The 12314-nt window shown below is 37.7% G+C and overlaps 1 protein-coding gene across 2 annotated transcripts; it reads left to right on the top strand.

The window, feature by feature from the left end:
• Positions 1–9615: 9615 nt before the first annotated feature.
• PDHA2 (pyruvate dehydrogenase E1 subunit alpha 2) lies at positions 9616–10791 on the top strand. Of its 2 annotated transcripts, XM_026509598.2 has the most exons (2): positions 9616–10128; positions 10222–10791. In XM_026509598.2, exons 1-2 carry the CDS (start codon positions 9616–9618, stop codon positions 10789–10791), a joined length of 1083 nt encoding a protein of 360 aa, XP_026365383.2. The 2 variants fall into 2 exon arrangements, with proteins under 2 accessions (XP_026365383.2, XP_026365382.2); XM_026509597.2 differs by having other exon boundaries at positions 9616–10791.
• The last annotated feature ends 1523 nt before the right edge of the window (positions 10792–12314 follow it).

Here is a 12314-nt window from a genome sequence, read left to right on the forward strand (position 1 = left end):
TTTTTGCTTATTGTTTGTTGTTGTTTTACTTGATTATCAATGGCATGAAATCATCTATATTTTCACATTTTGGGCCTCAAATCTTCTGTTATGTAGGATTTGAAGTAATTGTGTGTTGTGGTTCAAATTAACAATATTGAATTGCTAGAGGAAGTGTGTACGCAATCTCCCTTAAAAGTAAATCATGTATGCTTCCTCTTCATTCACAATGGAGTGCACGGTAACTTGTTATCTTTTAACAACTTTTAATAATAGCAGGTAAATGTAGTAACCTTTCAGGAGCAGATAAGATTTGAGCTTAAGGGGCATTAAATATAATGCAAAGTACCATTTAGAATCTCACTGTCTTCTTCTAAAAAGTAAGTGATTGTTGTTTCACTTACATTCTTTCCTAATATCTCTGCTTGTTTTTTTAAATTATTTTATAGAAAGTACAATTTCATGGGGTCTTTCCTTTAGCAGAAGTACTTCTTGAACTGTTAAGTACCTGACTTTCATTCTTTTCACCCAGTTGGAAGATTTGTAAAATATTTATTTTTGTTTATCTTCATAACATATCATTTGTTCTCAGCAGATGACCTCATCAGAGCTTACATAATCATTGACGGAAATATTAAAGCCTTTGGAGTTAGAAACATCTAGATTCGAGTTCAGTTTCTATCACTTTCTGGCTTTTGGTTTCTGGAAACATTTACTATTTTTTTTTAAAGACTTTATTTATTTGAGAGAGAGAGAGAAAGCATGAACAGGGGTTGGGGAGGGAGGAAGGTGAGGGAGAAGCAGACTCCCCGCTGAGCAGGAAGCCCAATGCTGGTGATTCCAAGACCCTGGGTTCATGACCTAAGCTGAAAGCAGACACCTAACTGACTGAGCCACTCAGGCACCCCAGAAACAATTACTATTAAAGTCTTAGTTTTCTTATCAGTCAAAATAAGAAATACAATCTTGTTTGTCATTGATAGTTAAGTAAATATCACTTGCAATATACTTAGCAAAGTGTCTGGAACATAGCAAGAAGTCAATAAATAATTGTCTATTAAAACCACCATCACCTAAGCTGAGAAACAATCTACAAACAATGGATAGCGTTCACAAGGAAAGCCACACAATGTCAGTGTGTCAAATTCAGAGTAAGTCAAAAAATGCATATTTTTGGATGGCAAAGCCTAAATATTATAAAGACAGAGTTGTCTCCAATTTATCTTATGTTTAATGGACTTCTTAATTACAAATCATTTTTAAATTTTATATAATTACCCTCATCTTCATATGCAATACTATGTAGGCTATAAATCTAGAAGGATTTTGGAAAAGAAATATGATGAGAAAGGGTCTATCAAATATGTAGTTATATTATGCTCTAATAATTAAAGCTGGGAAGTGTTAGCCTAAGAATCAACTGCCAGATAATAAAACTAAAGAGCCTAGAAACAGAATTTTTAGCTAATGAAGATGTAGAGATCTATAGATCTATCTATATAGATAGATATAAGTAGATAAACAAATATAGATGATAGATAGATAGATAGATAGATAGATACATATAAAGTCAGCATCCCAAAATAATTAAAGTACAGAGTACACAGTACATGAGAGTGGAAGAACTGAGTGGACAAAATAGAGTTATAACATCACCTCTCTGTAGGATCCAGCAATTTCTGGATATCTCAAAGACTAAATACTAAAGATAAAACCATTAAAATAAAACAATACGTACTCATTCATAGTATATAAACACATGACTGTATGCCAAGACTGAGACATTGAATACATTACATTTGTTTGTGTTAAAAACATTGTAAGTTATAATTAAACAAATTTTAAAAACCCTAAAATAATGTAAAGTAAATTTTAAAAAGCAGTACTCCCTTAATGCATGGAACATAGTATGAACTCAGTAATAACATAAGTGTTCAGTCTTATGGAAACATTTTAATTATGGCACATCCATGTAATGGAGATATTTTGGCAGCCATTGAAATTATCTTTTGAATAGCTTGTGATTATTTTGATAATAATTATATGTGATACCAAGAAAAAGAACTCAAGAGATAAAAATGCATAATATATCCTAATTATATTAGAAATAAAAAATAAAGGGAAATACATTAAAATTTAACAGCAATTATCTTGGGATGATTTAAATATTTTGTTTTTGTGCTTTTCTGCATTTGCAGTATAGAATTTTTAAAAATATTTTAAAATCAAAGTGTATGTCAAGTTTATAAACCCGGAATGGATTTCTAATGGTAAGAAGCAAATTAAGAAGGGAAGATATTTTTACTCAAAGGGGTAAATGGCAAGAACTCTTTCGTTTTAGACTTTTTCAGGCTTAAATGACTACACAGCTTTAAAATATACTTTTTTTTTTTCTGGTAGATTAGAGAGAATGAAGGGAAGTTAATGTTGAAAATAAAGTTGGCAGTTCCCTACTGGTGAGAATTAAACCAATAAATCACATGAGACTCTGTGAGTAATCATTTAAGCTGGCAAGAATAGAGCACATAGCATTAAACTTTAGACCCACATTTACTTTTTTTGGGTCAAGGTTGACATATCAGGAAATGAAGTTTGGGGTATAAGTAGCATAAGAACATGACCTTTTTTTTTTTTTCCCCCTCTTAAAGTTAGGGTAAGGTAATATCCATGGAGAAACACTTATGCTATGTGGTGGAGAGTTCCAGAGAACGATAATACTGAAGTTGTCATTAAATTTAGCCAAGTCCTTGATGTGAGAAATTTCAGTTCATTGTTGATGACACAGATTGTGGAAGCATATGGAAGCAATTAGAGGAAAGTAAATGGAGACTGTGGAGACGGGCTGCATGTTTGTGGAATTTGACTAGATAAAAGGAATGCTCTAGGATGAGATCTAAAAGAAGCAATGGCCACTCAGGTATCTTCTTTCAGAGTTGAGGAAATATGAGCATGAAAGAAGGCCAAAGGAGAAGACAGAATTACTGATTCTCTGGTGGGAGGCGGCGGGACAGGGAGTATGAGTGAGAGGGGTGTCTCATTATGAGTGAACAGCAGGCTCTGCAGAAAGGGCTGAGGAGTTAGATTTCCAGATAAGGTGAGAACTCCTCTTCTGCTGAGATTAGTGGGAAGGAAGCTCTGATAGATATAAAACTTCACCAGAAGACAGGCAGCTGGGTTGAACACTGGGGGAGCAGTGTAGTGTGTGCAGGCAAGGAACACTGGATCAGGAGGTGAGACTGGCTCTCCATGAACTACAGATGTGACCTGAGGATATGCCCAGTGTTTACCGGGCTTATTAACCTCCTTAGGTCTGCTTCTCCTCAGGTCAATGGGGATACAGTGCATTCCATATAATATGGAAATTTTCTATAAAATATGGAAAATCCCTTTAAAAGTTGTAATGCATTCTTGTAAACAGATGATAATTTTATTGAAAAATGAAGTGGGAAGAGGGCCAGACGAGGGCACAAAGAGGTTAAGAGTTTTTGGAGAAACTCATGGTAAGCTTCAGTAAGTGCTTATGAACTAAGAGAATGCAAGCAGCATAGCCAGCCGGTGGCCCTGATAGGAGCTTATTAAATTCCTCCACAATCCCGCAATGATCTTGCTTCCCAAATATGGTGCTCTTGATGAGTTCCTCACATGTTTGAGCTTAAAATCTCTTCTTGCACCCTATCTTCGTTTACCAATATGGATGATGTTTATTGGACCTTCTTATTTAAAAATGTCTCTGAGCCTTCTCCCATGGTGGCCTGTTAGATTTACAGTGTTGGGTACTATGGAAATATCTTAGAATCTAGATGCACAGTGGGTCCGTGGGAACAGAAAGATTCTCACGCACAGAAAGCTCCATAAAACATCTACAGCATTGTCTTAGGTTGCTTGGAGAAACGGCATTCATATTCATAACACATTGCATAATTATGAGATCCTGATTTTCATATTTCCCAGTGTGCCTGTTCAGCTCTGCTGTATTACCAAATTAAAGAAGACAACACAACTTTACGAAATTAGAGTGTTCTGTTTTGAATGTTGCAGTTTGACGGTACTCTATTTTTAATTTGTTCATCATTGATCCTAATAAAGACAAACCGTCATTGTAACCATTGCCTGGAATGCAATACATTAGTTTTATTGCCTCTATAACAGCTGCTCATGTGTCGCTTCCTCTGTCATTCAATGATGATGTGTCCTTTTCTACACCCAGCGCCAGAAAATCTGGGAAAGCTCACAGCACAACACTTCCATATGAACTGGATTAAGTAGAGGGAAATCTAATTGTATATCATTATTGCATTTCTACAACTCGGTACACAAAGGGGACGTACAGAAGGAGGGCACTTGATTATATGTGAGGAATAAGTGAAGACTAAATATTACATTTTTTTTTACTGGCTTTATAATTTTTCCCTTTCACCCAAACTCTCTATGCCTCACTTTCTTCACACAGAAATTGAGAATGATAGAAACTGCCTTCCTTACGTGGCTCTGTGAGGATCACATGAGCAAACTTTGTATCTCCAGCAAAGATAGGCAAGGCTATCGCCTACCCAGGTGATATTTACAACAGTGCCTGAAATCTCAAATTCATGCATATGATAGCTTAAAATTTCACCTTTGTTTTTTAAGAAGTATTGTTTTGCCAAAGAAATTTTGCTTGTTTATCGGTACCTATTCACAGGGATCTCTGGAGTGAGATCCATGGAATCTATTGGGATCTATGTTGAGGATGTAATAGGCACCACTATGCCCAAGCTTAGGTAGGAATAGGGCAAAGAAAACCAGTGATGTGGCCAACAGGAGGTTGTTAAAGTGGGGTGCAAGGTTCGCCTTCTTCCTCAGAGCGCTCTTTTTCCCACGATTTGCCTGTGATAGTTAAATGTGCTGCTCAAACTTCCTTCTAGGGGGCAGCAGTGCCCTGGAATTTTGCCAATATTCCTTTGTCTCTCTAAACCTAGTTCAGTGACTTAGGTCTTCAAAGAAGCAAAGTGAAAAGAAAGAAATGTGCTAGTTTTGTTACTGCATACTGATACTAGAAAAAGGTAATAGTGCACCCAATATTGTTGAGAAGAAGGGTTGTTGGAGGTCATTTATATAAAGAAAACATCAAAAATGGTACAGTTAAGAGATACTAATATATTATGAAAAACTATACAGAGGAGAGAAGCACTCATTTCATTATTGAATATATAGTTTATCTTTACTATCGCACTTAATATATACTTTATTTTTATTAAAATTAAGGTTATTAGGGAAAATTTTTGTCTGCTTAAAGGTTAAAAATTTGGGACATGAGTTTTTAATTATGTGAGAATTAAAATCTTCTGAACAAAACGCTTTCCCAGAAAGTGCAAATAAGACTTTTTGGAGGAAATGCAGATAGACCTAACTCTGACTTAGGCTTTCTCGAATTTGTTTTGATTTGTTAGAAATATGTATTGAATTGATGATTTTTATTCTGAGTGGGACTATGATTTTATAAAACAACTCAAAACTGAGCAGAAATGAGTTCACAATTTTGGACACCTTTACTAGTCCTTTACTGGTTGAAACTGTAAGCCATACTAGATCTTAACACCAGGTTATACATGAATCTTTATTTCTTATCTCACTTGGTCACATTCAATTACAGCTCTAATTATAGGAAGCTTGTTAAAAGTTTGAAAAGTTTTCTTTTATAGTTTTGTGTTGTGATCCCTTTTATCATGTCTTCTAGACCCTGGTCCCAAACTTTTAGGAAAGGGAGTTATTATTGAAGGCATGATGATTCAGATGGTTTTGCTCATCCAGCAGGAGAAATATGGTGGCATCACCAGTTGCTACTAAAAATTAACCCATAACGTCTTTCCTTTTCTAACATCATTATTATCTGGGTGAAATGAAGAGAACTTTCACTGTACATCTTATTTTCAATCAAATGTTCTCTTCATGATAATTTGTCCTGAATTTTTATTTAACAATACTTCAGAATTATCATTGGGGTGAAAAGAAAAAAAATATATATATATATTCATTGCCCAGGGCTCTGAACTATTCTGCAATAACGTTGCTTATTATAACATTAAATAGGAACTTTGCTTGATTGTCATTATTTTGCAGAATATATGGTACTGACATTTTCCCTTTTCTCCAAGGGAGATAAAGTAATAGACCAAATGGGAAAAATTCTTCTCAGAGTTATATATAACTCTTAATTTTTTCACCAAGTTCTTACTCATCACTCTTAATTGCCAAATCTTAGAGCTATGAAAAAAATACATTGTCACTAATCATATCATGAAATCTGATATTATTTATCTAGAACATACTCGCTTTTTAACAGTTTTCTTCACTTAACATTTGGCAAAAGAGAGCAATTATTGCTGGAGGAATTTAAATATCCTTCAAATATACTGTCCTTTTCTTTTTTTTTACATTTCTTGTCACGTATTAAAAAAATATTTTATATGCTATTGATGCAATGGGGTGACACTTTTAAGATAAATTCAGAAATACCCCTGGAGTATCAACCATTAGACATGAAATGTGAAATTCTGTCACACTGATATGAATGACTGCTGCTATAATCACTGGCTGCTCTTTTATTAGGTTTTTTATTAATTAAATGTGAAGTCTACCATTGGCCTTATAAAAGTGCTCATCTGTTTTCCTTTAATTTCAAATAGATTAAAAGTAAGATTTGGTGTTAATTAAAACTTAGAATTTATGGGGATTTTAATTGCAAACAGCATTTCAGTGTAGATGACTATTAGTTCTGTTTGGTAATAAACATGATATTGAACAATGACAGGATGAAAAATAAACTTTGTGAAGAAAAGTACACCACCCTCGGTTCCGTTGTCCATGCGTAGCCTGAATCCTGTCTAGTGGGGGGAGATAAGAGTTCGAGAAGCTCAGCAGCTCAGGATCTCGTTGGTGAGTTTTAAATGTTTACATTGCTATCTGGAAATTCCACCTTTTATTTTAAAAATGTGGATGGGTCTAGGAGTATAACAAATAAAAATGCAAAAAAAAAAAAAAAAAACAACCCATCATCAGAACTAATCAGTTTAGTGGAAATACTTTGACATCATATTCTGTAAATATGATTGCATCTGCCTGTCTTTAAGTTGAATCTAGGTTAATATAGGTTAACTATATATGATGTCCAAGAGGCCCCTGGAAGTTTCGCATTTTATTATTTATTATCTTAACCAGAGCCTGTTGCTAAATAAATGAATGAATGGCTATCTTCCGTGGCGACCTGTAGCACAGGTATTTTCCAATTAGCATCTTTCCATGTTCTCCTTTGGCATGAGTTGGGTTTAGCCTCGTCACACTGGGCTTTTAAGGGGAGCTCTATCTTTGCAGCGCAGGCTACATATGACAAGATTAAATTGGCACACTTTACTGTATAGCTCTGGTGTTCCTGGCAGTGCTAGCCAGGCTGATACCTCTGAGAGAAGGCTCAGCTGTCACTCAGTGACCCATTAACACTACTGTTCCATCCTGCAGTGTCATTTTTCTCATTCTCATGGAGATAATGCTCCCTGGAGATGTCCAATACCTGCAGGAATGAAAGCGAACAGCGGAGAGAGGCTAACTATCAAAGAGAGAGCAAATAACACAGCAAGACCATGAATTCCAACAGCAGAATTTTAAGTTGAACGAAAAGATGAGGCCCATTATAATGGCCGGGTTGGGAAGGTGGGGAGAGATCAAGTTTTAAGAGATATTGTAACTTTTTAACAAGCTATTTTCTACTTCCTCCCTGAATGTCAAAAGAATTGTTCAAAATAACACTTGCAACTAGACATAGAGAAGCCAGCTGCTTTGAAAATGTCATAGGGAAATTTGGGTAAGGATTTATTTACAAACAGGGATTTTGTATTCTGTTTGTATGCTCATTTATAAACAGGCAGTGGATGTAAAACAGAGGTTGCATTGAGGTAAATTGCTTAATAGTCTAAATAGAACCAGATCCCTGGATATGGTTGGCTTATTGGGGTACAAAAATCACCTTCTAGTAAAAGCACAAAAGAGGAAAATGATACGTGATCTTTGTAACTCTAGGCCTTGGACTTCTTTTGTCCTATGTTTGAACTGTTAGCCGTGACTTAAGCAAACACTATTGCTCTTTTTCAGGCCAAACTGTATTTTGTTTAGTGGGTCACTTTATACACTTCATAAGAAGTTATATGTTCTAATGTTTACTGTAAAGAGGTATTATAAGAAAATGCTCCTCAATTTCCTAGACTAAGACTGATTCCATTTAGATTGATATAAAAGCAAAAATGCAAAGCCTGCATCTTGATGTTTTCTGTGGAAACCTGTTGAAGGCATTACAAGGAAAAGACAAAAAAAGGTAAATTAGTCAGAAAATAGGGATAAAATGAAAAGGATTCAGGATTATAAGACAAAGAAAGGTGCCATATCAAAAACTTATTGGTCTTCACCACAATCCGCGTCTCAACCCTACCTCCAATCTTCCCACATCAAGCAAAGCTTATCATTGGGTTTAGACTGTTACTCTCTGGCTGGGGTTTATGTATCATCCATCACCTGCCTCTCCCCCCTCCACTCCCTCAGGTGACACAGGTGCTAGAAGCCATAGAATAAATGTGTCATATTTTTTGGAACGCCAACATTTCCTTGAAAAGTATGTGTGTTTTTAAAGTTAAATATGGCGACGCCTGGGTGGTTCAGTGGATTAAGCATAAGCCTGGGCTCAGGTCATGATCTCAGGGTTCTGGGATCAAGCCCCAACTCAGATTCCATGCTCAGCAGGGAGTCTGCTTGTCCTCCCCCTTTGCCCCTCCCCCACACTTGTGTGCACTCTCTCTCTCAAAATAAAATCTTAAAAAAGTTATGTAAATAAGAATAACTTACATCTTTACTTTTACATTAAAATAAAAATGGTATATTATGGAGTAGGAAAAGATATTCATACATGTTCTAAAAACTTTTTCAAAGACTTTTTCAAAAAGATTTATTTATTTGAGAGAGAGAGAGAGCTGAGTGAGGGAGAGAACACGAGTGGGGGTGGGGAGGGGCAGAGAGAGAGAGGGAGGAGTAGACTCCCCGCTGAGCAGGAGGCCCGATGCAGACTCCAACTGAGTCCCAGGGCCTTGGGATCATGCTCCCAGCCAAAGGCAGACGCTTAACCAACTGAACCACCCAGGTGCCCTTTTTAAAAAGACTTTAAATACCGGTGAGAATATCCTTGGCCTAACCTATCAGAACCTTTGTGTGCCTTGGGGACTGCCTGTGCGCCTCTGTTCCATTGTTACGGGGCCAGGCAGGACCACTACTACGGTGCTTAGCTGGGAGCAGGGACTCCGGTCATATGTTTTAGCAATGAATATGGCCCTACTTAGGATTGGGATGTTGTCCAACCAAGTCTTTCCGGAAAGAAAGCAACCTTATTCTTCATTACATTCGGAAGGTGCTGTAAAAATCAGTCCGTCAGGGCTGGCCACCCCGTGACTCGGCCTGGCATGACGTAGCCTCCATCACCAGCGCGGCCTTTGTGGCGTCCGTCGAGGGCATTCTGGCAGGAAGGAGGCTCCGGGGTGGGGCGGGGGTGGGACGAGGGGACGAGCGCAGCCAGACGTTGGGGCAGCCGAGAGTCGCGGCTACCACCCTGGGCCACACTCCATGAAGAAGATGCTCGCCGCCGCCGTCTCCCGCGTGTTGTCCCGGGTCGCCCAGAAGCCCGCGAGCAGAGTGCTGGTGGCTTCCTGTAACTATTCAAATGATGCTATGCTCGAAATTAAGAAATGTGACCTTTATCGATTAGAAGAGGGTCCCCCTGTCACGACAGTGCTCACCCGGGAGGATGGGCTCAAATACTACAGGATGATGCAGACCATTCGCCGAATGGAATTGAAGGCAGATCAGCTGTATAAACAAAAATTCATTCGCGGGTTCTGTCACTTGTGCGATGGTCAGGAAGCTTGTTGTGTGGGTCTGGAGGCCGGGATCAATCCCACCGATCATGTCATCACATCCTATCGGGCTCACGGCTTGTGCTATACTCGTGGACTTTCTGTCCGATCGATCCTTGCGGAGCTGACGGGACGAAGGGGAGGGTGCGCTAAAGGCAAAGGAGGATCTATGCATATGTATGTAAAGAACTTCTATGGCGGCAACGGCATTGTTGGCGCCCAGGCACCTCTGGGAGCCGGCATCGCCCTGGCCTGTAAATATAAGGGCAACAATGAGGTCTGTTTGACTCTCTATGGGGATGGTGCTGCGAATCAGGGTCAGATAGCGGAAGCTTTCAATATGGCTGCTTTGTGGAAATTACCTTGTGTTTTCATCTGTGAGAATAACCTCTATGGCATGGGCACGGCTGCTGAGAGAGCAGCAGCGAGCACTGATTACTACAAGAGAGGCCATTTTATCCCTGGACTAAGGGTGGATGGAATGGATGTTCTATGTGTTCGGGAGGCAACTAAGTTTGCCGCTGACTACTGTAGATCTGAAAAGGGGCCCATAGTGATGGAGCTGCAGACCTACCGTTATCATGGACACAGCATGAGTGACCCTGGAATAAGTTATCGTACCCGACAAGAAATTCAGAATGTAAGAAGCAAAAGTGATCCCATAATGCTTCTCAAAGATAGAATGGTAAACAGTAAGCTTGCCACTATTGAAGAGTTCAAGGAAATTGATGTGGAAGTGAGGAAAGAAATTGACGATGCAGCCCACTTTGCTATAACTGACCCTGAACCACCTTTGGAGGAATTAGGTCATCACATCTACTGCGATAATGAACCTTTTGAAGTTCGTGGTTCAAGTCAGTGGATCAAGTTTAAGTCCCTCAGTTAAAGGGAGACTTTTGTAAATTTATTTTTAGTCCTTCAAAGTAATGTTCATGGTTGGCTTTAAGAAACTGTTGCCCAATTTTGTTAAGCAGTAATAAAACCCATTAAATAAGAGTCCTGTAAACTTTTAATAAAATAAATTGAGATTATTAAGAGATTATTAGAAGAGAATAAAATAGATCATTGAAAATGTACATTCAATTACAAGACATATTTCATTTGATCATACATTGTCACATTAAAAGAACTGTACAGTTAATCATTTACTGTTGTTACTAAAAGGTAAACTGAGGAACATTAAAATTTTTCAAGAGTTTGAGCATACATGGATTGGAATCAGGCAATACCAAACCTAAGATGTTTAGGAGTGCTCTGTCAACAGGAGCTAGAGAAGGCTTTTTTATAGGGAAAAAAGCAAGGAAATTATTTTATTGGCTATAACTTACGGTGTTGTTGAGAAAACCTAACTACCTGTTTGTGATCGCTTATTTTTATGTTTCATTTTCTCAATTTGAGTGCATTGACTCTGGCTTGTTTTGGTTTGTTTATGTAGGATACTAAGGCATTACAGCCACCTTGGGCTGATGGCCTCCTTATTTAATTAAACACTGTGAATATCTTAAAGATTATTTTAAATTTACACAAGTCTAAATTAGGAAAAACAGAAGAGAATATTTGACTTTTCTTGTTACTTGCTATAATAGTTCTATCTGATTAGCTTTATATTTGTAAATACTCTTATTTAAAGGGGAAACAGTTCTTTCCCTCCTCCTCCACCCTGACAGGGTTTATGTGTGGAGTCACTGTGTAGAGGTAGAGAGAATTTCAAGCCACACCAAGCTACCAGGCCCCCTACTGCTCTGCCACTTATAGTAGTTTTACTTGAATTAGCCAATAACATGGCCTACTGTGACAGCGTGCCTGTACACACATATGCACACGTGTTCAATATCGATGCTGAAGCCAGCGAACCCTGATCTTTTTCCAATGAAACGTGATCTATAACAGGGTGGGGGGTGTGGGACAAGAACGTTTTTTCATGTTGTACTTCAGTGCAATCTTTTTAGTATACAATGTGAAGGAAAAAGTAAAGTTAAAATCTAAGGGAAAACTGCATTTTGCTTTAAACTTCAAGTTAAAGCTACTCTTATTTTTTTAATCCATTTGTACCATCATGTGTTCCATATTTTAAAGAACTAGCTTGGTGAATTTCAGACTGGAAAGTGAACACATATGGTGACATCAAAAGAGATAAACCAAGGAGTTGATATGAATAAAAAGTCCAGTGCTTACTTTGGCAGCCCAAATACTAAAATTAATAAAAAGTTGGAAGTAAAAGCTGCCTTCCCTAGAACTGAACATTCACAGATAACTTTTTTCAAAGGAAAATCTAACTTGGATCGTATAGGTTTGGTTTTCTCTACAGTCCAGTACCACGTCAATTAGCAAAACATGAATTTGTGAAAGCATTTTTACTTGGGTATATTTGAGTAATGACCAAAAATCCTATCGAATGTGATGTTCAGC

Source organism: Ursus arctos, unplaced genomic scaffold, assembly GCF_023065955.2.
Source record: "Ursus arctos isolate Adak ecotype North America unplaced genomic scaffold, UrsArc2.0 scaffold_9, whole genome shotgun sequence".
NCBI lineage: Eukaryota > Metazoa > Chordata > Mammalia > Carnivora > Ursidae > Ursus > Ursus arctos.

Excerpts from the sequence above, each read along its gene's own strand:
- PDHA2 (XM_026509597.2), top strand. The coding sequence starts at position 9,616 with ATGAAGAAGATGCTCGCCGCCGCCGTCTCCCGCGTGTTGTCCCGGGTC.